Below are 27,797 nucleotides of genomic sequence, written 5' to 3' on the forward strand. Positions count from 1 at the left end.
GAAGCAAAGGCGGGTGTGTGTCAGTGGTTACACGTAACATGGGAATTGTGATGACCAAGAGTGACTGCAGCTCACCTGTGAACACAGGGTCAGGATGGCGTTCTGGATCATTTTTCCTGCTTCCTCACCAGAAAAGTAGCCACCTGTAAGCACAGGACTGGTTACACCAGGGTCTGGTACCCGAAGCCCACGTTACCCCACCAGGTGCCCCCTTTGTGTGAGAAGGTCTCCCCTCTGCAGGAATACGCTGGCTGGGGCCAGGGTTCCCATGTCCCCTTCCCATCACCGTGCAAGTGCCAGGAGGTCACAGCCAGGCTAGGAGACCTCCTCGACCATTATCACTATCACTCTCACCTCCACCTCTACCACTACCATCACCTCTATTACCATCACCTCCACCACCATCACCCCAACTCCACCATCATCACCTCCACCTCTACCACCATCACCCCCACCTCCATCACCATCATCCCCACTACCTCTACCATCACCTCCACCACCATCACCCCCACCTCCATCACCCCATCCCCCACTACCTCTACCATCACCTCCACCACCATCACCCCCACCTCCATCACCATCATCCCCACTAACTCTACCATCACCTCCACCACCATCACCCCCACCTCCACCACCATCACCCCTACCTCCATTACCCCATCCCCCACTACCTGTACCATCACCTCTACCACCATCACCCCCACCTCTATCACCCATACCCCCACCACCGTTACCCCCACTTCCACCACCACCCCACCACCACTACCATCACCTCTACCACCATCACCCCCACCTCTAGCACCACCATCACCTCTACAGCCACCATCATCATTACCCTACCTCCATCACCCTCACCTCCACCACCACCATCACCTCCATCACCACCATCATCATCATCCCCAGTGCCATTAACTGCACCACCTCCACCTCTACAACCACCACAGTGGGCTTGCGGTGGCATCCATTGGGCTCAAGGCCACAGCCTGTGCATTTGAGTGCACAATCTTCTCTTTGATTTTTGTGAAGAAAACTGTCCATACATCAGAGTTGTCAAGTCTTAGTGCATGGTCTCCTGCCCTACACCCTGCCACTCCCTGGGTTCAAAGCCCACTCTCCCCTTTGTAAACCTAGCCACATGCTCTCACCGCCTCCTCAGAGCAACACCAGCCCTGAGCAGGAAGACCTTGTTCTTGGTGAGGGGAGTAGGACAAAGAGTCTTACTCTTCAGGAAGTCCACATATATGCACAAGACATGAACAGATATATAGTCTGACTGTAGCATTAACATGTCCCAGGAGATATTAGGGAAAAATGGTCTGAAAATGTTCCTTAGAAGGATAATAATGGAGAAAGATGGAGGAATTCAGGCTTACACCATTTTCACCAATCTCCAATTTCACTCCACGGCCATGTGCCCTCTGCCCACGCGTCACAGTGGAATGAGCCCGCACATTGGTATGTGGAATCAGTCCACATACCACCTCCTCCAGGAAGCCCCCCTGGATCCACAGGCTGGCATTCCTGAGGAGGTCTCCCAGCAGCCTGGGCTTGTGTCTATCTGGGCCTCATGGTCCTGAAGGTGTGGGTTTCAGCTCTCTATAGACCAGCTCCCTGCCTGGCTAGTACGGGTCTTCTGGGAATATTCTCTGAACTGAACTGGAAACAGACTTCAAACTCTGAATGAAAGGGAAACGTTGTCCTGTCCTGATGTTGCTTTTTTTAACATGGAATCCAGGCTCACCTGCCCTCGGTCTCCCCCAGCCTGTGATGAATGCTTAGTACACACACATGGAAGGTAACATCTCACGGGGGAGGCAAAGTTCCTGGACAGGACGTGGCTGGATTCCAGGTAGGACAGGGCGGGGATAGGGCGGATGGACAGGTGTCCACTGCCCAGGTCTTACCTTGGTAGAGCAGGGCCATGTGCTGGCTCAGGGTCCACAGGGCGTAGAGGGCACTGAGCCGCCCCAGTATGGCCCGCAGCGGGGGCGGCACGCTGGGCTGGTGTGTGTACTCGTGGAACCTCCGCACCACCGTGAGCTCCAGGAACGCCAGAGCCAAGGGACGGCAGTAGTACACCTTAAAATAAAACACAACAGAGCCGTCGACCCCTGTGAGCAGGCGGCTGGGGCCCCAGTTACAGTGTGCTGGGGGCGGAAGAAGGAAGCCTTAGGAACACAGACCCAGACCAGAGTGCCAGTGCATGCCCTGGAGGGACACTGACACCAAGTGACGCTGCGCCTGGAAGGGGGCACAGCATGAGAATCACCCACATGCGAACAGCACGGGAAGGCCAGCGCCCAGAGGCAGCCTGGGCTGAGGCCGGCGCTCATGTGCTCCTCGACCTGGGGAAGCCCAGTGACCGCTCTCTGCTTGGCCCCACCTGGAACGCACAGGGACAACCGTGCCTGGCCCTGCAGCACAGGGGCACCCCCGGGAGGTGTGAGGGCACACAATGGGTCCTCCCTGGCACAGAAGGCACTCAGCAGGCCACCCCAGCTGCTCTGGCCCCACAGAGGAAACTGTCTCCCGTCCCGCTCATGAATCCGTCCAGAAGCAAGCAGTGCTAACTGCAGCTGAGACGCGGGACCGCTCCCAGCTGGGTTGCATTTGCAGAAGGAGCTCTGATGCCCGCTGTGTCTGTGAGCAGAGGCCACTGCAGATCCTCTGGTCCCAGTGTTTGTCTTCACCTATCAGCCCCAGAGCCCGCTGATCATCAGCTTCATTAGCTTTTCTTTTCCCCTCTTCACTGTGTCATCATACCAGATTTGTTCTATTTAGAACAATAACACTGGTCATGATGAGCACATGTTGCCTTCATGTGGCAGGCACAGGAGCCGTGTCTACACAGGACCCTGGCTGGTTGGGCCGAAGGGCTGCATGACGGCTCTGCCAACCAGGTGTCAGCCCACCCTGCATGTCATCTGAGAATCTGAAATGACACCTGTGGAGCCCAGGGTTTGAGAGCTGCGTGTGCTGGGTCCAGAAGGCTACGTGGGCCCCAGAGTGACAGCCACGCTGGGCCGGGGACGCAGGAGGCCTGAGAGAGACGTGGCACTGCAGCAAAGGCCAGTGGCCCTGAGACGCCATGAGCCTGAGAGCAGGTCCGCTTCTGCTGGCTCTAGCTCCAGACCCCACAAGGCCTGCGACACTTGACGCCAGGGGCTCTTTGCTCAGGTAAGTTTGTCCCCAGGGACATCTACCACCATCAGATGCATCCTCGGTTGTCAAAACTCAGGGGTGCTGTTGACATCATTGTGGGGGGAGGTGAGGTGCTGCTGAGCATCGCACAGTGCACAGGACAGGCCTCCCAAGAACTGTCCGTGGATGGGACTGGATGGAGCCTCTGCTCCCCAGGCTCCACTAGGCGGGGACGTGTGGTAAGGCCACAGTTCTGCCTTGGCTCCTGCACCATCCATTGACCCTCCAGTGCTGGGCTGTTTAAGTGTCCCCTCTGGGAGTCTGATGAGACTCTTCCTGGACTCCAGGAGGCGGGGGGTCAGCTGTCGCTCTGCAGCCCCGAACCTGGGGCTAGTGCTCGCAGAGAGGAGCACTCAAGGGCAGGGCCGGTCACCCGTGAAGACTCTGGAGGGGCAGCCCTGCCCCCAGCCCTGTCACGAGGGCAGCCCCTCCCACAAGCCCCTGTCCCCATGAAGCCATAAACCAGCCAGATCAAGCTATCTGTTTCTGCTGTGCTCCAATTCCTGAGGATATTTGCACATTAGCAAATAATGAACGATTCAGGCAAAAAATGAATTCCTAATTGTCCAGGTTCAGACATCAGTTCAGGGCAAAGACCCAGGCCCTGGGTTTGGCGCTGGGTTCCCTGCCGGCCCCTCGCACAGCTGAGCTGGATGACCTAGGGCATCTCTCTTGGCCTCGACTGCTTCATCCATGAGAGAAGACAGCAGGAAATGACATGTGTCAGGAGCCCCATGTGCAGCTGGGGATGGGTGGGCGAGGGAGGGGGCGTGCTCAGCTGCCTTCTGAGGCAGACAGCTCTGGACAGGGGCTGGCTCCAGGAACTGGGGAAACCCGTGACCCACTTTTTTTACATTTTCTCACTTTGAACATGGGAGGGTATTACTCGGCCAAAAAAGGCAATAAATGCATCTTTTTCACTGCCAGTCTGCGTAGGTGCACAGCAAGGGGCAGCTGTTTCTGAGGGGAGGCGAGAGAGGAATGCGCTCCCCCACTCCGAATCTGAGTCAGCACACTCTGGATTTTTTTCTTTAAAGATTTTAAATATTTACTCGTGAGATGCACAGAGAAGCAGAGACACAGGCAGAGGGAGAAGGAGGCTCCCTGTGGGGAGCCCGATGTGGGACTTGATCCCAGGACCCTGGAATCAGGCCCTGAGCTGAAGGCAGACACTCAACCACTGAGCCACCCAGTGTCCTAGCACATTCTGGATTTTAAGGGAAGCAGGGAGTAGCTGCCCCAGAGAACACAGCAGCCCACCTCGCCATGCCCATGGGACACCGTCCTTCACCTGCACAGCCCCAGTTCGTGCTCTGGAACCCCTGTGCCTGCTACCTTGTACCAGCAGCCGGTTCCCCGCCAGGAACCCTTCCCCACCAGGACATTCTGCGGTCATGCCACATGAGCTTCCCTGGCCTGCAGTCTGTCTCCTGACTTTATTTACAGAAATGGTGAGCATTTATATAGTCAGATCTGAATACTTTCTCTCTTTTACGGTTTCTAGTTTCCTGTCTTAAGAAGGCGCGTCCCATACCAAGGCCATGTAAACGTTCTCCGCAATTTTCCTCTCACACCCTGTGGCTGCTCAGGTCACTGTATGGGAAGGGGCTACATCCCCCTTGGAACCCATGAATGTCCAGCCCAAGCTGTGAGAGCTGACCCAGTGCTCTTAGCACGCTCTGTGATCCAGACCAGCGGTGGAAAATGCAAGACTGCACTTGGGTCATTACCTCCCTCCAGGCCTCATGCTGCTCCATGCACCTGCACTCCAGCCAATGAGTGCCGATCAGCCCAGCAGTCCTCCCTGGGGACCCAGAGCCCAGGCTGGCCTCGCCCTCTCCTGTTCTCTTCTCTGCGAGACTCACTGAAACGCTGCTACGAAGTCCCTTAATGAAGGTCTAAAGGTGAATTGTTTCTAAAATGGCTGAGCCCCTGCTTGGGTTCCATTGTCAGGGAGCCAGACATGGGGTGGCTGGTAGGGGTGCAGAGGGACAGGCACCTCTAGGCAGTGTTCCAGGATTCAGGTGGCATGGGAATGAGGGCCTCTTGCGCCCGCCATATCTTTGAGGCCTTGGCTTGTGAGTCAGGGGGAGGACCTCCACTTTCACTCCAATAGTGACAGCCTGACAGGCGGGGAAAGGGGTGATGTGGGACAAGCTAATGCACTCCTGTCAGTGTCCAAAAGACTAAGCTTGCTGGGGCCCCAGCCATTCCAGAAGGATCATTTCCATGCCCCCTATTTTTGTGGCACTGAAGTCAAGTTTACTGACTGGGGCCACCCACGAAACTTATTTACTGTACAACCTACGTTCGAGCTGCTTTTATCAATCCAGGCCTTTGCAAGAAAGATGCCATCCTGTTCCCTCACCTCCGCACCTGGTGCAGGTGCTCCTGGCTGCATCTGACCAAGCGCTCAAGCTGCCCATCATGATGTAACAGAAGGGGTCAGGAGCCTTTGGAGGAGATGGCCAGATGTGGACACGGAGTTCCCAAAGGACATGAAAAGAGCCTCATGAAACAAGACCAAGGAGAAGGAATGGCCCCAGTTCTAGAAACTTCTCATGTTTCCTTTATCTGTGGCCTCCCAAATGACACCGATCACTCCAGATATACTGGCTGTATGGGTCACAACAGGCCAGATCCAGATGCAAGCAGGCGTTTTAGAGAGGGCTGCTTTGACGCTATAGATTGCGGAATGTGGGAGCCAGCCCCGTCCAAGTACAAAATCCAAAGCCACCCTGGACCATTCCCACCAAGGCTCCCTGAGAAGGGTAGCAATGACCTGAGAGAAACCCGGTGTGACCTCACATGAGTCACCAAGCTGTTGCTGGCCAGCCAGGAGGGACCAGGACTGGTGTCTGGCCCCACATCCCAGCGTCCCCGCTGTGACAGTGACAGTTCTGGGTGCTGCCAGATGCTGCCAGGCACCTTGAATACAACACCCACAGTCCAGGGAGTTCTCTGTAGCAAACCAAGGTGCAGAGACCTGCCCATGCGCCCGAGGTCCCAGGGGCCGAAGGGCTTGGCTTGCCACCCCCAGGACATTCAGTTTCCCAAGGCCACGGCAGCACAGGAACTTAGGGCAAAATAAAAAAGCAAATTTTAAAACAAATATGTACCTGACTGTTGTTTCTTGCTTCAAAGTCATTCCTTCCTGATCTTTTCTCTTCATTTAATTTTTGGTAACTCTCAAGGAGAAGGTAACAAACCAACCACTCGTATGCCGCCAGAGGGACTTCAAAACAAGAAACAGAAAAAAAAAAAAGTGACAATAAAGTATCTACTGTCTGCAGAGCACTTACCAGGGAAAGGTGCTGCCGAGAGCAGCTCGGGCAGATGGAGTGATCTTCAGGACGAGTGCGAGAGCCGGGCTAGCTCCCAGACAGGGACACTGAGGCACAGGGAGGGCCCAGCTCTAGGTTGGGACAGGCCCAGGGGAGGGCATCCCCTGGCTCTAAGGCCACCCCGGTTTCTACACTAGTCCAGCAACCAGAGGCCAGGGAGCCCCAGAGCCACCTTTGGGGTGAGCATTGTTTTGGGACGGCTGCAAATTCTGGCTGGTGCTCACGTGCTTAGTCTGACGGGACAGAACACATCCCCCGTGTCACTAGGGATTTGCATGGACACCAAGGACAACTTTGTGGCAGATGGCGGGTGAGCAGCAGGAGGAAGGGGTGCCCGTTCACTGGCCAGCCTGGCCATCAGCCTCTGTGGGGCTGGTGGGCAACTGAGCTGGGAGTTCCTATTGGTCCTCCTGGGGCCCCAGCCCAGGCATGTCCCTCCCAAGGAGCACTAAGGGAGGAGAAGTGCCCTAGACTGTAGACAGGCACGCACTGGATGGGGTGGAAGAAAGACCCATGGGAAAAACCTCAGGGCATCCCTGCCCTGCCCTCTCCCTGCCCCCAGTGCTGTGCCACATCTGTGGACGCCTCGCCTCCTCGTCACATCTCAGCCAGAGATGACGCAGACGCTGACACAGCACATCCTATGTACCAGGCAGGTTCCAATCTCCTCGGAACACCCAGCCAAACAGAGCTGCTACCTGCCCGATAAGGACACAGGGCAGGAGGAGGTGCCCAGGGTACAGAGGGGGAGGGTATGAGTCATCTGACCTAGTCATGTGGCCCCGATCCACACCGTCACCAGCCCCTACCCTCCAGCCCTGGCACAGGGAAGCCCTTTTGCTCCGCAGCTGTTCTGGACTCAGACCCCCAGGAGGGGCCATGGGGACCAGGCCACACTGGATTTGGGCCCAAAACCTGGGCAAGTGGTCCTCGGGATTCCTCCTGCATCACACAGCCCGGTCCCAGGAAGAAGACAGGCAACCCTCAACGGGGACCCGTTGCAAACAAGCTGGTGCCTCTGAGGCCTCCTCTGCACAGCTATCTTCAGGCCGTGCCAGAGTCCTGCCAGGTATGGTCACTCCAACAGAAGCCTCCAAAGGACATGCCCACATCCTGATCCCAAACCTACAAACATCTTTCTTGGGAAAAGATAGACAGAATCAGTTAAGGATCTCAAGAGAAGATTCCCCAGGAGTGGTGGGCCCCAAACCCAACAATAGTGTTCTATTGGGATCAGAGGGGAGATACACGCATGGGGTAGGCCATCGGGGTAGAGGAGCGATGGAGCCATGTGGGCATGAGCCCAGGAGCAGCCGGGGTCCTGGAAGCTGGAAGAGGCAGGAAGGACCCCACCCCCCCCAGCCCTGAGCCTCTGGAGGGAGCGCAGCCCTGCCCACGCCTTTTGTCCAGAGCTGCCAGAGAGAAAAATGTCTGTTGTTTCCGGGTCCTCCCGCACTCCCCACGCTGGTCACTGCTACTGCATTCCAGCTGTCCCTTCTCCTAGCCCCAGGGCTCCTACACATGTCTGCTGGGCACTCAACTCCTCGAGTGACACCTGAGCTAACAGCAGCATCACACCTCTTCTCCCCAACTCCCGGGCCTTCATTCTCACCCAGCCATCTATCCAGTGAGCCCCTCAAGACCAGCCAGACACCTGCCAACCACCTCCCTGCCCTCCCACCCTGCTTCCATCCCTCCCCCATGTTGCCCTTGTCTGGGTCCCCACTTCTTAGCCATGTCCCCTTCTGAAGCAGGGCTCTGACCGCCACGTGCCCACAAGGCAAGGCGTAGATGACTGGCCCCAGCTCACTGGCTGGCACAGGCCCGGTCTGGGTGTTGCCTGCCATCTGACCATGTTCCCATACCCTGAGCTCCTGTATGGCTGTCCGTTCCCACACAACCTCCTCTCAAGGTGCAAGACCCGCCACAGAGCTGGCTGCCAGGGCAACAGTGCTCTCCCTACATCTGGTGTGCCCAAGGGGGTTTTCAGATGGTGGCCCCCAGCATGTGGCAGCCAGCCCCAGCAAGAGTGAACCACATAGCCCCGGCCCTACCAGGCTCAGCATGGGGATGACCACATCCCCCCAGTGTACCACAGGGGACACTGGGGCTCGGAGAGGTTAAGTATCCAGCCCTAGGTCATGCTGACGTCAGAGCCTGAGGTCCCATGACTGCACCATGGAACCCCAGTGAACAGATACAATGTGAGCCCACTGCCCTGTATGTACACATGGCTGTCAGAAGCACACATGCTGAAACACAATTACTTAATATTTTTGCAAATTAGCCAATTTGACCAGAACAAACGGGCCTCATACTGTCAGGGGACAGCGCAAATCCTCAGATGCACAGGATGGTCCTCAGCACACATGCCTGTGTGTGAATCGAAGGAAGCAGAGACAACAGGCCATGCCCACCCCTCCCTCTCCAAATAAACAACTCATCCCCCGAAGGGAAATCTCTCCGACCTTCCTGACAGGCAACGCTCGGTACAGAGGGGTCTGACGTCTCCAGTCCTACAGAGCACGAGGCTCATAAAGATTTCACGTAATCTTCACCACAGATCCCGCCAGCACATGCCAGGGCCGACACGCGGGATGGGCTGACCATGGGTCCCAGAGATGAGGGGCCGGCCACGTGCCACATGCTCCCTCCTCTGCGTGGACAGTGACGGCAGCACTCAGTGTCACTTTCACCAAATGAATTTTAGTTCCGTTTTTTTCCTCTAGAAAATGTTTTTACTTTGTTGGATCTTGCAAAAACCAGGGCACTCACAGGAAAAACAGATGACGCGGCCTGGCACATTTCCTGCTGTAGATACGCAGGAGGGGCCCCTGGTTGCACGGTGTCTGTGAGGGAGGGACTGGACTGAGTGCTGGGCACGTCCAGAAGCTGGCAGACCACTTGTTTACTATTGGGTTTTACAACGGGTGATGGTTTTAGAGGAAATAATGCTGGTTGGGTTGATGTTATAAGAAGCATAAGCTCATTTTCTAGTGTTCTCTGTAGCAACACTTGGCTGAGGAGCTCTGTAACCATCTGAAATAGATCTTTAAGTGCGTCCTGCTTCCTACGGTTACTTTACAAAGGCAGGTGAAGACCTGTTAGGTTGGTTATCATCAGGAAAACCATGACAACATGTGGCAACCAATAAGAAAGAAAACACTTATGAGCAGGAGCTTTCTAGAGGATGGTGATGATGATGATGGTGGAGGAAGTGGCTGGGACATCAGCCCAGCCTGGATTACACTCTTGCTCCGGCCGCTGACTTGGATTGGGGCGGCCCAGTCTCCTCTCGGGAAGACGGGCGCAGTGCGTGCAGCCCTGCGGGGCCGAGTGGAGAGTGAGGTGGGTGTCCTCGGTGCCCACAGCTGCTGATGCTGTGAAGCCACAGGCTCTCGGCCTCTGATAAGCAGGCGGGTGGTGGCCCCCAGGCCCGGGGGATGCTCACTCTGAGGTCTCCTGATACAGGGCCAGGTGCCCTCCTCCCATGACAAAGGTGCTCTGCTAACAGTGCTCGGTGGAACAAAGGGCGTCTTCGTGATGACTTCTGTGATGGAGAGTAGAGTCCGCGTGGTTGTATTTACAACAGTGACCGGTGGTTCCTGAGCATGTACATGGTACCAAGCACGGTGCTGAGCGCTGCAATCAGCTCCCGCGACCCAAGAGCCTGACGGAGCAATTACAGCTCTTCCCAGGGTGCGGCCAGCAGGCCTGAGGCGGGAAGGGGTCGCCCCCTTGCTCTTCTGGCAGTGGGGCTGCGCTTCCAGGTCCCCGGGGGGCTCAGCAGAAGGGCAGCTCCCGCCTGGCCAGGACACAAGCCCCACAGTTCATCACCATCCCACAGGAGCAGTCTCCAAGGGGCGTGTAAACCAGTGTTTCGGGTAGCAGCATGAGGCACTTGCCCTTGGTGCTCATAGGTCAGATGAAGGTGAGGTTCATGACGTTTCTGCTGTGGCTTCAAGTGTTGTGTTTGGCAGGGGATGTGACAGAAAAAGGAGTGGGACCCCGTGGGAGGCATTCCCTTCCTTTAGTGACATTCCCGTTTGGGGGAAGCGGGGGCGCAGGCTCAGGGCAGGAGTTCCACCACCGTTCCTTCTGCAGGTCTCATCCCACACTCATTAGGAGGCTTCCAGGAGCTGCTGGGGGGACGCTGAGCTTCGGAGCACAGCAGGCTCGGCTGGACCCGGGCTCCTCGCTTGCACTGTGGATGTGCTGCTGGACCTCCCAGAGCCCGGGGGCCGGAGCAGGAGCAGAAGGAGGTGACCCCAGGATGGGACCAGAGCCTTAGCAAACTCCCTCCAGCAGAGAAGCTCCCCCTGAGCCCTGGCACTCTGGTTCACACCCACTGCTGCCATGGTCACTGCCCTGTCCAGGACACCCTCCTATCTCATGTCCCTCTGTTCCTACAGTGGCCAGAACGGACTTTTCTCCAGAGTAACATTTTAGAGTGAATCATTACAACGAACACCCAGACCCAAGTCAGTGAGCAGCTCTCTTGCTCAGAATTGAGTGTTTCCCACAGCCCTAGTGCACTCCACCGAGCACATCCTTCCCACGGTGCCCCTGTGGCCACCACGTCCCTGTCACTGAGACCTCAGGCTGCCCTGGCCAGCCAAGCCCCAGTGCACGGGCCACCGCCACACAGAGCGCCTGTTCCTGTGACCAGGCCTGTCCCCCATGGACTGCAAAGCCGCGCAGAAGGCACCTGCGTCTCAGCCAGCTCTGTCTTCCAGCCAAGCAGTACGCAAATGCTTGGAGATTGAAGGAACGACCAGCGTAAGAGCACATGCCGTCTGTAGGTTGCATATGTTCTGTGTTGAAATATGAGTGTGCTTGCTATGCTGCTGCCTACAGCACAGCGTTCATTCCTCTCTCTGAGGATAGAGCCTGGGGTAGGGGGAGAAGCGGGGCCTCCACCGCTCCCCACTGCGCACAGCAGCGTACAGTATCCCAGGTTAGGGTCAGGCACTCAACAATCACAGCCAAGTGCGAAGAGCAGGGAGCCCAGTGCCGAAGGCAGCTGAGCCTATTCGGGGCTGAGAAGAGTGAGTGTACTGCAGGATGGGGGCCACAGAAGTGAGGCCAGCAAGGGTGGCATGTGCAAAGGCCCTGAGCTAGGGAGACTCCGGCTTCCTGTGAAGATGGCTCAGTCACAGGGGCAGCCAGTGAGCAGGAGCCCAGCCACCCAGCAAGGCAGGAACAAGACCCAGGGCCTCTCCCTCTTCACCCTTAGGGAGAGAGCACCTGACTCAGAGTCAGGCCCACAGAGGGGCTGGATGAATCCAGGAACCACAGCCTACCCCTACTGAACACATGCCCCCAGGGATCACGACATGCCCCAGGGAGGGAAACAGGGAGATGGTGTGCTCACCTGAGGAGTCCAAGCAGCTGTTGATGCTGGGGCATGAAAACCTCTGACCAAGGATCTCAGGATAGGCTTCCAGAAAGTCCACAGTCTTCAGAGGGCTCTCTAGGCGCACACCACCTGCAAGCACACCCAGGATCTGGAGTGACCACCCCACCCCACCTCGCTGAGCACCTTGGAAACTGGAGGGTCATGGTGAGCAACACGTTTCCTTCCTAGGGATGCAGGGTGTGCCTTGGTGGGACGTCTCTTACGTTTAATGCGGGATGCCAACAGGCTGAGGAGGTAGCTGCTGGTCTGCTGCAGGAGGATGTTGTTGTCACCTTCATACGTGCAGTTTGGGTCATTGTCATTCCTCAGGTCACCCAGGCGGTTCACTGCAATGAAGCCACGCACTTCGTCACTTAAAGTGCTCACGAGAGGCAGGAACCCGACTGTCCTGGCTGGCCCGACCAAGACAGCACTCCCAGGCTGCCCAGGCCCCCACCACGCCTCCTCCTGGGCTGTGTCCTCCCAACCTCCCAACCAGATGCTCGTTTTTAAGGAGACATGAGTAGCCACAGTTAGTGTGACTACTGACTTTGATGCCCCAGTGCAGTGCAGATGAGCAGGAGTGCTCGAGAAATGCCCAGCATCGCCGGCTTCTCCCTCTGTCCAGCTGACACTGAGCCTCAAGTGGTCAGCTGGCAGGGCCCCAGCGTGCGGGTCACGACAGACACAGGCTGCTGCAGGGGAGCTGCCTACCTCGTGGGGGGCAGGCATCATTTTACACAAGAAATTTCAAATGTCCCAGGGCGCCGTCAGTTAAGCGTCAGACCCTTGATTTCAGCTTAGGTCAAGATCTCAGGGTTATGAGATCAAGTTCTGCCTCAGGCTCCACACTCAGCACAGAGTCTGCTTGGGATCCTCTCTCCTTCTCCCTCTGCCTCTCCCAATTGTGCATACACTTGCTCTCTCATTCTTTCTCTCTCTCTCTCAAAGTAAATAAATCAATCTTGAAAAAGAAAAAAGAAATTTTGGATATTCCAAGACATCTCTGTTTTCTTTTGCTGTCTCTCCTGTCTGTTAAGGGACCAGATTCCTTCACATATTTTATAAGGTACGCTTTCTAGACGCCGTTGTCTGGGTCTCCATCCTCACCACATGCGAGGCTGGTGGGACAGGATGAGTGGAGGGAAGAGGAGTGGGACTCCCATGCTCACATGCTGCTGGGAACAGAGCCTGAGAGGGTGTAAGATGTTCTGCAGCAGACATGGGGCTTGTGGTCCCCTGGAACACCTGATCGTTTCCCCCCCAACTCCCTACAGACCACTCTACAGAAACAGCTGGGCATGACCACAAAGAAACAATTTGAAACAATTCACAATTGATATTAAACCTAGGCAGAGCCCCATTACACGTACCCCACTGAGCTGGGTTTTGCTAGTTTCAGCCCAGCATTTGTACCCTGACACCTGACTCAGTTGTTTATGTTGTCTGAGGGGCTACAGATTCCCTTTCATTATTCTATTTCAAGCCCAACAAAGCAAACTATTTATGGTGTCTCTAGGAGCTGTGACAACAAACAGAAACTATAGAGCACTGCCCAGAGGACAAGATGTGTAAGTGACGTGGGCGCCACCGCAGTCACCCGTTCGTCAACGGGTAACGGGGAGGCAGAGTGTGGTGGGAGCCCAGCAACCACTGCTGGCCGCCTGCGTGACAAGTAACTGGAGCAGATCCTCACTGAAAGCACGTAATGAGCCACAGACCATCACTGTAATGATTTAGGCAAGAGCCTAAAATGCTTTTGCAGAGGTTATCAGCTTGAAAACAAGGTTGTTGCCGATTCTGTTGTTCGGAATGCGTGTGGAGCCTTCTCTGGATAACTACGTTTTACCAATCACTTACTGAACACCAGCACACGGGACGTGTCCTGAACACTGAACACTCTGACAATTACCACAAATGAGAGGCCACTGGCCACGTGCCACATGCCCTACACGGTGCTGGCCGAGGCAGGACCCTGTGTTGTGGTATACTGCCATCGTCCTCGTTTTACAGGTAAGGAAACCGAGGCACAGCGAGGTTAGCTGGCCCAGGTGCAGCTAGTGAGTGGCAGAGCAGGAGTTGGTCCCCGGCTGTTGGCGGCCCACTCTCTTCACCACAAACCAGCTGCCCAAATAAGAGCCAATGCCAATAAAAACTAACTCTTTTTCTAAGTTTTTTTTTCACCCAAATAAGACCTGGTGCCAGTTTACTGCCAAGTTGTTCACCAAACGGTTACAATTCAAATGAACAGAGTATCTACTGTCTGCTCTGGTTTCTGGGGGGCTCCTTCACATAGTCTCCCCACTGTTCCTTATCCCCAGACGGAGGCCAAGGAACGTGAGCCAGACGCGGGGGCATCTGTCTAGGGCAGTGGGCTGGCAAACCTGCTTTGGGAAAAGCCCAGACAGTGAACATTTTAGGCTTGATGGAGATGACTCGACCCTGGTTGTCATGCAAACATGGCCACAGAAGATTCATGAACGAGCGGGTGCAGCCACATTCTAATAAAACTTTATTCGCAAAAACCAGTGGTGGCTGACTTTGGCCTACAGGCAGTCGCCTACTGACCCCTTGAGTCAAAAGTAGAGCTATAGACAGAAAACCCAAGAAATGCTTCAAAACCTACCAGCCAGATAGCCATGTCCTCCACACGCCTCCCGGCATTCCTGAATTCCCTTCTGGGCAGTCCATGAGGCCAGGGGCTTGCTGGCCGACACCAAGGCATGGATCTCACGTCCGAGCTCTGCCTTAAGAGAGGAAGTCCAACAAAAACAGGTGAAAAGAGGCTCTGACACCAGAGGTCAAAGGTCAATTCACCCCTAGGGTCAAAGGCTCGTGTCCCCTCTAGTCTTATCCAGGACACCTGACAACTGCAGGAGAAAAAAAAAAAAACAATTTTAGCTTAAAAAGCAAGGATTCATCTCAGAGTGGAGACATTGTGCCATAAGCAGTTTCACAGCCACAAAAACGGATGGACCAGAGAGTTCTGTGCAGCAAACAAACGCCAGGGCGTAAGGACGATCGCAAACGCAGAGCATAGAAGCAGAGAGTACACGTTATACGGTTTATGCGAAGCTCATGAAACTGAAACCAAGCAGTGGGAGAAAGAAAAGCAAGAAACCAGACAGGAGGTGGAGGTAGGGCTCCCCTCCGAGGAGAGGTGAGGGTGGGGACCATGTCCCAAGAGACTGCGCAGGTGATGCGATTTCTAGTTGACGCTGCAAGGCTATCCCTGGCCAGCGGCCCCGGGCCTCACATGTCTCATGATATCCTTTTGCTTCTACTTAACATTTAACAGGTACAATAAAGAAAAAGAGACGTGCACACCTGCTGAATAAGATGATCCCTGTTACTGGTGTTTTTGGTGTGAAATAAGGACCATGTCTAGGTCCCACTGTGCCTCAGTTAAGCACTGAGTTTCAGAAAGAATATAGCATGCTTACTACACTTTATTACATTATTAATAGGAGAACGATTCCAATGTCAGCTGGCAAAAGTCTCAGTGACTCACGCTGGGGAAAAACATGTTTAATCCCCGTGTTCCCGTGGACCTGTGTGCTGCTGAGCAGTGCACCCTGCTGGCGGCCTCCACACCACCCACCACCCACCCACCCCCACCCCCGGATGTTTGCGCTGAGTATTCCAAAACGTGCTAATTCAATACAGGCCTTTTAGGGTGTTGTACATAACACCGATCTGCAGTATTTCTGATTTGTTTTCAGACACATTCCTTGTGATTCATTTTACTCATGCCCAGGAGGCAACATGCAGGGCCATGGAAAGGCGGTTGTAAGCCGTTTACACAGGGATCAGCCAAGGATGAGTCTACATAGCTGCCGAGCTCAGTGCACACTCATTTCTGGCATAAATCCTTGACTGTCAATTCAAATCCAGTCAGCTGGATTCAGACCTTTAGAGGGTTGTTTACGAAAGGATCAGAACCGTGAAATCTACTGAGGAGCCGGTAATGTGCAATCTGCCAAATCATCATGTTCTCAAAAGGAGGAGGACAGCTGAGCTCACAGCCTGGAGTCGGAGTCACGTCAGCACATCCCTGAGAGCTGGGAACATGGACACATGCCCGCGCTGTCCAGATCAGTGAGGGTTCCACGAGGCCCGGGTGGGCAGACACAGCTCAGGAAGTGGCCCGGCAACCCCACAAAGCCACCACGGACGACGGGCGTTATTTTGAAAGACAGGCTGAGTCTGTGCCGATCAACATCAGTGAGAGTCAATGATGATGAACACTGCGGGAGGGCGGGGGGGGGGGGCGGAGGGCAATAAGGGCGTCATCTCACCTGCCTGGCACTCTGGTCTTTCCCCATGAGGCCCTGCTGAAGGTCCACCAAGTCCAGGAAGAGTGATTTAGAAAAGTGGTCTAAGGCATAGACGGCCGCCAGATAGGGGAGCAAGCGCCATTGCTACAATCAAGAAGACCCTCACATTACCACACCACACATCCTCGTGGGGAGCCCACCCCCTCCCCCGCGGGGAGCCCACCCTGCCTTGCAGAGAACATGCTCCCCCTCCCCGCAGAGAACCAGCCCCTCCGGATGGCCGACGGCAATGATGACCAGGGCAGAGTCCAGGGGCAACAGGTCAGCAACAGCAGGATCTTGCTGCCACAGCCAGGAGGCCCTCTGCCCTGATGCGCTTCCAACCCAGCCGGTCCCTCCCATCACCCCACAGTCTTGCCCACAGGTGCTGCTTCCTGTATACCATGTTATTGGAACAGTGATGATCAGCCACCTACAACTGAGGAAGCCAGCCGACTGCACTGGCACGCAGGGCTAGACACTTTATAGCTTGTGCTCTGTGTGCCTACCAAGGATCAAGCAACCACCCCTCTGCCACATGGGGAAACTGAGGCTCACAGGGAACTAGAAGTCCCCCCAAGGCAGGGACGAGGTCTCTTGCACATCCACTGCTACATGGATGGAAGGGGGGGGTGTTGAGGAAAAAGCAGGAAAGGAAGTTGTCACCACCACCATCAACACCACCGCCATCCATCGCTTACTGAGTGCCGGGTGCCAGATGCCCTGCCGACTGGTTTCCATGGATTGGTGTATTTAATCCTCACAACCGCCCCACAAAGAGGTATTATCATCAGCTCTAATTTATTAACGAGCTAGTCAGAACGCAGAGAGGTTAAGTGCCTTGCCCAAGGGCACACAGACAGCACAGTGGAGCTGGGGCAGGAGCCTAAGCGCTGCGTCCAGGCAGTCAGGTGCACTGACCTCACGAAGGATGTGGGATTCATGGTGGAGGGGACAATATGCGCCACAGTCACGAACCAGATATTCTGCTTCTTCTCATTTATTTGTTATTAAAACAGGCTCCCAGCCATGATAAAAAATGTTAAAAGAAACTGGGATTCTGTTATGGTTCCTTCCAGCTCTCACTCGGACACGCCTGTGCTTACACAGAGCTTGGGCCAAGACCAGGTCAGACTTGCTATTGAACTCAGAAGGAGCCCCCTGTTTGACCCGTGATGCCCCCCGCTGTGACCTGGGAACTGCAACCCTAGCCCACCAGGTGAAAGACAAGTGTGTGAGGAAGGGGTGAGGCCAGGTGTGTGAGGAAGTCCCGAAGCTTCCATGTGTGAGGAAGACCCAGGTGAGGCCAGGTGTGTGAAGAAGTCAGGAAGGCGAAGGGAATGAGGAAGTGGGAAGGCCAAGCATGTGAAGAAGGAGTGTCAGGAAGTCATAAAGTCCAGGCGTGTGAGGAAGGGCTGATAGCATACAAGCACCATGAGTATTCTCCAGGATAAAATTTATCTCCCTTTGCCAGGAACTAAGGAGCTTATTATTGGTGTTGCCACCTGGGATCCCCTTTTGCCATCCCAGGGTACCTCTCTCCCGAGGAACAGCAGGACGAGTGTCCCTCCTGATGGGGGGTTTTCTCACAATGAACAGCTTGAATGCCCAGCTGCTGTGGCTGATTATTCCCATAGGGGGTCATGTCTGAGGGACGTTGTGAACCATCAGAGCATGCATGGCCCTGGACATGCGGAGCCTGCAGTGCCCTCAGATACAAATGGAGTGAGCCCCTCACCAGAACGTGCTTCCTCCAAGGCCCTTATTTTGGCTCCTGTACACACTCCTTTTCAGGAGGACCCACTGACAAGAAGTCTGCTGCCCAGCTGCTAAGCTCCCCTTTCAGCTGGTCCATGAGCAGCCTGAGGTCTGACCTGCCCCCGGGAAGCAAAAGGCAGCACCCAGCAGAGCATGTGCACATCCTCACAGGCGGGACTGGTGGCTGGACTTGGCCAAACCAGTACCTGCATCTGATACTCCAGCACCGGGACTTCCTCCTCATCTGATGGCCCAAACTGACACCGAGTGGCCGAGAAACGAAGTGCTATAGAGACAGCCAGCTTTAAGTTCACGGTGGACATGCCCACAATGGCGACCCGGCCCATGGACAAGGTGCCCAGGGATGCTCCGAAGCGCTGCCGGTCATCCTATGGAAGAAAAGCACATGGTGAGCATGAGCAGGGCAGCTGGGCCACCTCGGGGACACTCCTGCAATGACCACAGGGCCCGGCTGCCAGGCCCACCCCTAAGGGCGCCCCCGACCCAGACTTCCAGGCCAGGGCTACAGTGTCTGAGTTGTAGATGGCAATAGCAGGGGACATTCAGGGGATGCTCTGCTATGGAGGCAGCAGGCAGGAGGGATAGGGCCACACGAATCCACACCCTGTGTGGGAACCACAGGCTCCTGGCCTCTCAAGTAGGACAGAGTCTGGCTGTGCTAGTGCCAACATTCTGTTCCCATGACCCCCATTCCTCTGGAATTCCTCCTTCCGCACAGAAGACAACCTTCCTGAGGGCTGTGACGGTCACTGGCTGTGTTCTTTTATGATAGATGGTAGCCTCACATGCATTTGTGTTAATCTCCTGTCGCCAACCTCAGGGCCTTGGGCACGATTTTCTACAGCAGTGGTGCCCTGGGAGCACCCAGCTTCCAGCCTTAACTGATCTTGCCATCCCGGCCTCCCTCACCTCCCACTGCCTCTCCTGCCTTCATTTCTTTTACTATTTGGACTTCTCTTCCAAAGTCCTATCCCCTGTGGTATTTGTGTGGCAACCCTGCAAACCCCAGTGAGCCGGAGAACGTTTACAACACCCTGACACAAAAATGACAGTTGGATGGATCATCGCTGGGGAAATCTGAAGGCTCAGAGAGTTCTACTCTGTGGGAGTCAAGCCCGCACCCTCTTTCTGGAGGATCTCATCTGTTTTTCTGTGAAATGTTTTCATTTCTCTACAGTGTGTTTGCAGCGAGCACTCACCCGACTTCTCCCCAGGGCTTCACGGGCCGTCCATTGGGTCTTCTTCCCTTCCTTCACGTGGACATTCCTCTTCCTTACCGCTCCCTTCCCCTCCTCTCACTCTGCTGCAGCCTCTCCTATGTGCTGAGGACCCCTCTCTCGGGCCTTCCAGCCTCCAGCCTCCAGCCCGTCCCCCGTGACGCTCATCCCCTCTGTTGTATGCCTTCTGCTCCTTCATTTTCCTACTGGCTTCTGATGAATGGCTGACACTACTATTCCCATTGGTAAGAGACTCTGGCTCCATGTTGCCGACTTTTCTCCTCGTCCCTAGCATCTCTATCATGCTTGCTTCCAACTGAGCTGTTCCAACTCTGATCAGGTGGGTGTATGTTGTGGGACAGAGTCCTCTGAGGCTCATGTGCTCCTGGGGATGCAGCCACCTCAGCTGTGAGCTCAGGACCTAGGAGGTGACCAGCTGCTCCAACATGGGCCATTGCCATCGTGCGTCTAACCCTCCAAAGAATTTAGGGATGTGATGAGCCCCGGACACCAGACAACATTGTCGCCCCATTTGGATATTTCATCACACAACCGATGCCCTCAAGCTCTTTAGGGGAAACAGCAGCAATAGGGCCAGCCTCCCTAACTAACCCGGGAGAGCTGGGTGGGGGGGTGAGGTGGGCAGAGGAGTGGACATCCATGGGCAGCTGTTGGCCAGCATCTGTCATCATGCCCAGGCACCAGAGGGTGCAGCTGACCTAAGTGACACCTTCCTTGTTGGGGGTACTGGAACATGAACTAGAAGAAATTTGCTGCCAGCCAGCCCAGCAAGGGTGGTGGGACTCCTTGGAGGCCTGGGGAGTGTCCTATGCAGCACTTTCCACCTGTAAACTTCTCCACCTGGAGATACCTGTACCTTAAAGGGGGTGACGTAGGTACCCTCGAGGGTGACCTCTCCATTCCGGTTCAGAAGGTCTTGGCGAGGAATTCTAACCTTGTGGAACATGGCAAATCTGTGCAGAGACACAGCAGGACTTCTGGTTAAACTGGGCTCTGGCCCTGGGGCTTATCTACTCTCCCTGCAGAAACCTGACAGATAAAAAGCAAAGGAAAGCTAAAAGGGTGACAATCTCCCTTCCCAAAAGAGAAAACAAGAAAAGTCACTAAGGGCAGGAAATTTCAACACATTTTTCTATTTAAAAAGTAGATTCAGAGGGTGACTGGGTGGCTCAGAGGGCTAAGTGTCTGCCTTCTGCTCAGGACATGGTCTCAGGGTCCTGAGATCGAGTCCCCGTGTCGGGCTCCCTGCTCAGTGGGGAGTTTGCTTCTCCCTCTCCCTCTGCCCTCCCTTACTTGTGCTCTCTCAATCTTGCTATCTCAAATAAATAAATAAAATATTTTTTTTTAAAAGTAGTAAAAAAAAAAAAATAAAACAAAAAAAACCCGTGATCTGTATGCGGTGGGGCTCTGTGCGGAAGCAAATGGCCATCTACTGGTAATCACGAGGCCAGGTGCCCTCATGCTGCTGGGACAAAGCTGGTTAGTCAGAAAAGGAGGGAAATGACTTTTTAAAAGATTAGAATCTCTGGTTCTTACCCTTCAGTCTTATACCAGGATCCACAATATGATATGAAAAACCAGCAAACTAAGATTTTAAAACTCTCATGTTAAGCAACAGAACCGTGTTATTGTACCCATGCTCAGAAAGCATGTGAATTCATTTCTTTTAGAAAGCTAAGAAGAATAGAGGCCCACACATGTCATTATAGATCACTTACGCATTAGCAATAGAAGGTATCCTTTAGAGCTGTCAGGTTGAGAAAACCTACTTCATAATAGTCTAAGGGACCAGGTTATACAAAGGTATGGATGTTACATACACTGAGCAAAAACCCCAAACCGCCTTAGAAATCTCAACAGATCACACAGCAACTTATCTGATTACCAAGCGCATTTTCAGTGTCATCCAGAAAGCTCTTTTGACCCATAAGAGGCCATGGTGGGGAGCACAGCGTCACCAAGCCTGAGTGGGGAGCCATCCCTCTTTACTTACCCTAACTCCAGCCAGAACTGTGGGCACCCCCAAGATGGGGCCAGGCACCCCATCAAAGCCGGGCACCAGCTCTGCCCAAACGGGGTCCTGACCCCCACCCTGCTCCACCTGTGTTCACTCAGCCGCCACTCCCTCTGGTCCAGTTCACTGCAATAATCGTCCCCGGGCTCTGTGCAGACCACATCCCTTGCAGAGAAGCACAGGCCTTTCCAACTGCTGATCAGAATGATGAGAACCTGAGCACATCCCTTCGACCCATCCGCCCTCCAGCCCCAGAATGATGTGGGAAGCTCTCAGATGGGGCCTGGCCTACTGTTCCAGCAGCCCCACCTGCCTCTCAGCCTCCAACCAGGTAGCACCTGCCAGGACCCTCCAATGGGCCAGGCTGTCCCATGATCTGAGGCATGTCTCTCAGAGTGCCACTACATCCTCCAGAGGCCTGTCACAATTCTCCTCTCACTCTGCCCTGCAGCAGGTAACTGGTGGTCCCCTGGCACCACTACCATGTGAACCCATTCTGTGGTGACTGCTCACTGTCCACAATCTCACTGAGCCACCTCCTTCTGGTTGGCAGTTTCTATGGGCCTTACTGACCCTTTGTTATAGAGCCATTGGGCCTGACACTTGAAAGATGCTTGCTAAGAGCCGTGTAGTGGGTTGCAGCAGGCAAGACATCGTGCCCTGGGTACCACGGGTCTCTCCACCACCCCTGCATGCAGGCCAGCCTTGGGGGAAAGACGCAGCACACTGTCCAGGTCTCCCAGGGAAGAGCAGAGACCCAGGGCTGGGTGCAGGGCCGCTGGCAACAGCCCCGTCCCACATTCCTTGGGGAACATCTAGGGGATCTGCCGGGCAAGAAGGCACAGCCGGCCACCAGGCCCCCGCCAGCATCCAGGCGAGAGGCCAACCTCTGCAGGTCGCCCTCCCAAGTATGAAACCAGGGTCGGCTGCAGACCAGCTCCTCCACAGGTCTGGCTGGGAGCAGCTGAGGCACTGCCCAGGAGCGGCTGCAGCACCTTAACCTCCATGGGGCCGCTCTGACTGGCCGCAGTGGAGGCCCCCCAGGCCGTGAGCCCACACAGCCACTTTCAAGAATACACTGGATGCCAGTACCCCCAGAGTGTTCGAGACTATTACTTGGAAGCTGAGGAATGCTTCTCCAAGCACAACTCAGCAAACTCAAAGTGCCTTTTTTAAGGAATGGAAAATCTTCCCTCGTTCTTGCGGCATGGAGACAGAACAGGTCTCAAGGGGTTTATACCCATGAAAGGATTCACCAAGCTTAACTGAGAGCAAACCCCCACATATTCTCTTTTGAGCACATGCAAACTACAAATGCCGTCCTAGAAACAGTCAGATGGCAGCGAGGCCAGTGTGTGTGTGTGTGTGTGTGTGTGTGTGTGTGTGTGTGAGAGAGAGAGACATGGAGGCATAACATGGGGTGTGTGTGACAAGATGTGTATGCATGACATGTATGTGTGAAACAATGTATGTGAAACACAGTGTGTATAACACATGTATGTGTGATGTGGGGTGTGTGTGACACACGGGTGTGACACGGTGTGTGACAGTGTGACACAGGGTATGTGTGTGACACACGGGTGTGTGGGGTGTGGAGTATGTGACATGGGTGTGTGACAAGGTATATGTGATGCAGGGTGTGACACAGGATAGGGTGTATGTGGTGTGAGGTGTGTGGGGTGTGTGTGGTGTGGGGTATGTGTGGTGCAGGGGTGTGATACAGGTGTGTGTTATGAGGGTGTGTGACACACGGTATGTGTGATGCAGGGTATGACACAGATGTGTGACACAGGGTAGGGTGTATGTGGTGGTGTGTGTGGCACGGGGTGTGTGTGTGGTGTGGGGTGTATGACACAGGTATGTGTTATAAGAGTGTGTGATGATGCAGGGTATGTGTGATGCGGGGTGTGTATGTACAGGGTATGACATGGAGTGTATATGACATCGGTATGTGTGACATGGGGTATGTATGACAATGGTGTGTGTGTGACACAGGGTGTGTGTATGACAAGGGGTTTGTGAGATGGGGGATGTGAGACAGGGTGTGTGTGACATAGGGTGTATGTGCACAGGGTGTGACATGGAACATATGAGACACAGGGTGTGTGTGTGACATGGGGTGTGTGACAGGTGTGTGTGCACAGGGAGTGACATGGAGTGTGTGTGACAGGGGGTGTGCATGTGACGCGGCTCTCAAGTGGCAGATGAGGCGTGTGTCCCTGTCACGTGTTCCCTGCCCCACAGGCGTCTAGGAGGGGACAGCACTAAGGGACTCGGAGGGCTCATGGGCTGGCATCAGCAGGGCCCCAGGACCTGAGTGAGTGGCCCCGAGTGGCAACCCCGCAGAGAACACGGGACCCGTTGAGGTCAGGGCACACACTCACCCGTTGTCTATACCATTCAGTCCCACCTTCTTCCCCATGTCGCCAATCATCACCCCCGGCATAGGAAGAAGGGTCTTGGGGTTCCGAATCTGTACAAAACATGGAAGACAACGAGTGGCAGCCATTAGCACCTCACAGAAATGAAAAAGAACACAATAAAAAACCCCCATGACTGAGCCCCAGGCTCCCTTCCTGTATCTGTGAGGGGAAAGAGGGTAAACTGTGTCCCTCGAAAACGGGACCTTAAAGAGCCAGGGTTTTTGCAACTATAATTAAGCCAAGGATCTGCAGACAAGGTCCTCCCAGATCACCACAGTGGGCTCCAAATCCAATGACAAGTGTCCTCTAAGAGACAGGATGTAGCCCCAGCCCAGGGACCCGGCAGCCACCAGGGCTGGACAAGTGGACTGTCCCCTGGAGCCTGGGGGCGGGGAGCTGGCCACACTGATGTCAGAGATCCAACCTCCCACTCTGTGGTGCTGTCTCACTGTGGCAGTGCCCGGTGACCAGCATGAGAGCCGAGGAGTCCTGCAGCCTCGAGGCCAGCAGGAAGGTCACCTTCAGGTTGTCGCTGGACCAGGGCCATGACCACACACCCGTGCACATGCATGCTGGAGGAGACATGGCCTGACATTAGCCCCACAGATCTCTGCTCCCAAAGTGGGGAAGGAGCACTTACTCAGGCACTAGACGTAGCTAGCAAATGGTTCCTCACCATGGGAGCTCCACGCCAGGGATACAGGGCTGCACCCGAGAACACCAGTAGAGTCGTGACTCCCAACCGGGTGTGAGCCTGCACCGTCCCCTCCCGCTGGGGACAGGTGTCATGTCTGAGAGCATCCGGCTGTTCTGGCTGGAGGGCACCCTGGGCATGAGTGGGTGGAGCGCATCCCACTACATGGGGCTTGGCCCCATCACAAGAGGCTGACCCAGCCCAAACGTCCACTGCCCTGGCAAGAAACTCTGCTTTAAGGAAATATACTGAGTTCATGCTATTCGGAGTTTAGCTAACTGTGGAATCGCTTGCTTTTGTTGATTTTGGTGGAACAACCATCTGATTGGATTGAATGCCATGATAACAGTATTTCAGATAAAACAAAGGCTGAAAGTCCACATGTAAATGCTCTTTCCCCTTCCTTGTCTATTTCGGAAAGGCCTGGTGAAGATTCAGATGCTAACTATTCATAATGGTTTGAAATTGAAAAAAGTCGGAAAGAAAGTACACACGGAGAGAAGACGCACTAAAAGAAAACTAGTTGGGGACGCCGGGGTGGCTCAGCCGTTAAGCGTCTACCTTTGGCTCAGGTTGTGATCCCAGGGTCTGGGATCAAGTCCCACATCAGGCGCCCTGCATGGAGCCTGCTTCTCCTTCTGCCCACGTCTCTGCCTCTCTCTGTGTGTCTCTCATGAATAAAAAAATAAAATCTTTAAAAAATATAAAAGAAAAGAAAAGAAAAAGAAAAGAAGTTGGTGCTTTTTGAGGAGCTGCACAGAAAAACAGCGCAGGGGCAAGGCCCAGTTCACATGGGAATCAATGGCCACACAGTCACCACAAATTCCACACTAACCTCCCCATCAAGGAAAGGGAGCAGACTAATGCCCAGAATGGAATTAGTTAAGGTCATATGATCTCAAATTTGACCGTGTACATTTACAGTTTGTGAGGCCTGCCGACTGGACATGAGAAAACAAACTTGAGAAAAATCACACCCCTCCACCAGATGGCTACACCCTGTTGCATGCATCATAACTCTGAGTAGCTTAGTGATTCCCTGTTTCAGGCCCTCTTCCTTGATGGTGACAGGGAAGCACGGCACCCACAAGACCTCGCTAGGTGCACACGAGGCACACAGAAATGCTCCGCTGGATGGAGGGGTGACATGGTCCCGCCAGAGAGTCAGCAACAGCACGGCTCTCTGAAGTGAGGGCCGGGAAGCCTGAATGAAGCTGAATCCTAGCCCAATCCCCACAAGAGGCCCATCCAGGTACAAGTCTGTACTCAGAGCAGCATCACATGGAAGCCTGACATAATGACAAGTGATTTCTGGTCTGCATGCGGGGACTCGAATGTGAATCGAAAATAAGCACATGAGCAATGAGGAGAAAGGGACCCACTGGTCATCACTGAAATTAAAACCCTTTGTGTCTCAAAGGACACAAATGAGAAAATGCAAAGAAGACCTCTGGGACGAGAGAAAAATCATCTCTCGGATGAGGGGTGAGTCTCCAGGATGCACAAAGAGCTCTCAGAACTCAACAACCAGAAGACGAGCCACCCAATGCAGAGAGGCACTGGACCAGCCACATGACGGGAGAACTGTGACTGTGACCGTGCCCTGCAATGCAAGAAGCCAAGCAAGAACCGGGGCCACAGGCCAGGGCTTGATCTATAACTGCCGGCTTCCCTCGCATGTGTCCTGCTGCCAGCCCAGGACCAACCTCTCAGAGCCAGCCCGCTCCCCTGAACAGGCTCGGTGACTGCCCCAGCCTCCCCAGGGACTGCGGCCAGCTCTGAGCAAACAACTTTGCCTTTCCCTTAGAAGGGGGGGAGCGGGACTATTTCCACAGGGCAAGGGACTTGAACAGGTGTTTCTCCAAAGAAAATACATACATGGCCAACTGGCACACGAAGAGCTCAACACCATTTGGGTTCTACGAAAATGCAAATCAAGACAGAACAAATACTAACACTGCCCATGTGGGTGCTTGTTTAAAGAAAAAAAAAAAAAAAGGAAAATATATATTGGTGAGGGTCCAGAAGAACCCAGAGAATACAGAGTGGCGGGAACTGTGGGAAGTGGTACGGTGGTTCCTCAAAAAGTTAAACACAGCATGACCAGAGGACTCCACAAGTCCAGGCCTGGGCCGATGCCCCAAAGACCGAAACAGTGTTTTAGCAGACACCTGCTCGTGAGCGTTCAGAGCACTGTTCACCACAGCCCAGAGATGAAAACAACCCGAACGTCCACCGACAGGCAAGTGGATATGCACATCGGGGTCCATCCATGCAATGGATTGATTATTCAGCCTCGGAAAGCAAGGAAGTTCTGGCAGCTGCTCTAGTACGAGTGGACCTCAAACCCACACTACAGAAAGAAGCCAGATGGGAGAGGTCATGCTGTTGGATCCCTTCCACATGAAATGTCAACAGGCAAACCTGTAGCCAGGGGCTGGGGAGGGGAACAGGGAGCCAATGGGGGCATGCGGTGTTCTCCTCAACAGGAAAATGTTCTGGAACTCAGGACAGCCCTGGGGACACACCAGATGCCACTGAATTGTTCACTTCAAAGTGGTTAATTGTATGTTATATGGATATCACCTCAATCAGGGAAAAAAAAAAAAAAAAAAAAGACGTGGCTGACTTCCTTCTCTCCTGAGAGCCTCTCACCAAAAAGGTCTTAACAGAAATGCCAGAATAGGGTCTGGGTATGGGGAAGCGGGGCTCCCATTCAGTATCCAGTCGCCAAGACAGAAAGGCCTTAGACAAACTTCCGGAAGCTCGGCTTCAGGGACACCGCAGCCGCCCTGGGCAGGCGGGACACGGGCCCCAGCAGGAAGGCAGGAAGCCCTGGCCCAGCCATTGGTACCAGGTGTCCTCTTGGTGGTAGCTTCCTGCTCATGACCGGGGAACAGGCTACCTCAAGGCCCCCAAGATGGACTTCATGTCTTAGACCTGCCAGCTCAGAACCATAGGAGGGTGTGGCTGGGAAGCCCAGGATTGTGACAAGTGTCTGAAAACTTGGCGCCATGGTCACCAGAGGGATGGAAAGACTATCCCTCAAGTGATGGTGGGTCTAGACCAGGGTTGATTGACCCCAGCATCCCTGACTCCTGGGGCTGGATGATGCCCTCTTGGGGGCAGGCGGGTGGGGTGTCCTGCGCTCAGAGGATGCTGCCCAGCCGAGAGCCACCTCACCTGTACCACAAAGGGGTGCAGGCCATGGCACTGGCCCTCCGGTGTGTACAGCTGAGCGAACACCACAGCGTGGGTAGCAGTCTTGCCCATATTGCCCACCCAGAATTTGGCAGCTTCAAAATCAGGGGAGTGTAAGATGAATTCCTGCACAAGAGAGAAAAAAATTAAAGTTATAATCAAAGTTATAATTAACAACTGAAACACATG

At 54.5% G+C, this 27,797-nt stretch overlaps 1 protein-coding gene and 1 long non-coding RNA gene across 4 annotated transcripts in view; one reads left to right on the plus strand and one right to left on the minus strand.

Annotated features, from left to right (window-relative positions):
• The window catches only part of ACOX3 (acyl-CoA oxidase 3, pristanoyl), a 54,266-nt gene that overhangs the window by 8,014 nt on the left and 18,455 nt on the right, over window positions 1–27,797 (minus strand). For all 3 annotated transcript variants that reach the window (XM_077875477.1, XM_077875487.1, XM_077875495.1), the window contains exons 6-16: window positions 27,591–27,734; window positions 23,675–23,763; window positions 20,133–20,229; window positions 18,224–18,406; window positions 16,242–16,364; window positions 14,570–14,690; window positions 12,168–12,290; window positions 11,920–12,033; window positions 6,321–6,436; window positions 1,905–2,079; window positions 76–143 (exon numbers count right to left, since the gene is read on the minus strand). In XM_077875477.1, the coding sequence (XP_077731603.1) occupies window positions 76–143; window positions 1,905–2,079; window positions 6,321–6,436; window positions 11,920–12,033; window positions 12,168–12,290; window positions 14,570–14,690; window positions 16,242–16,364; window positions 18,224–18,406; window positions 20,133–20,229; window positions 23,675–23,763; window positions 27,591–27,734 (1,353 nt within the window). The remainder of the gene's footprint in view (window positions 1–75; window positions 144–1,904; window positions 2,080–6,320; window positions 6,437–11,919; window positions 12,034–12,167; window positions 12,291–14,569; window positions 14,691–16,241; window positions 16,365–18,223; window positions 18,407–20,132; window positions 20,230–23,674; window positions 23,764–27,590; window positions 27,735–27,797) is intronic.
• Window positions 17,844–20,611, plus strand: LOC144299811 (uncharacterized). The gene is made up of 2 exons (XR_013366490.1): window positions 17,844–18,426; window positions 19,348–20,611. It is a non-coding gene; the product is annotated as an uncharacterized LOC144299811 (long non-coding RNA).

The sequence above is a fragment of the Canis aureus genome, chromosome 2, assembly GCF_053574225.1.
Source record: "Canis aureus isolate CA01 chromosome 2, VMU_Caureus_v.1.0, whole genome shotgun sequence".
NCBI classification, from domain to species: domain Eukaryota; kingdom Metazoa; phylum Chordata; class Mammalia; order Carnivora; family Canidae; genus Canis; species Canis aureus.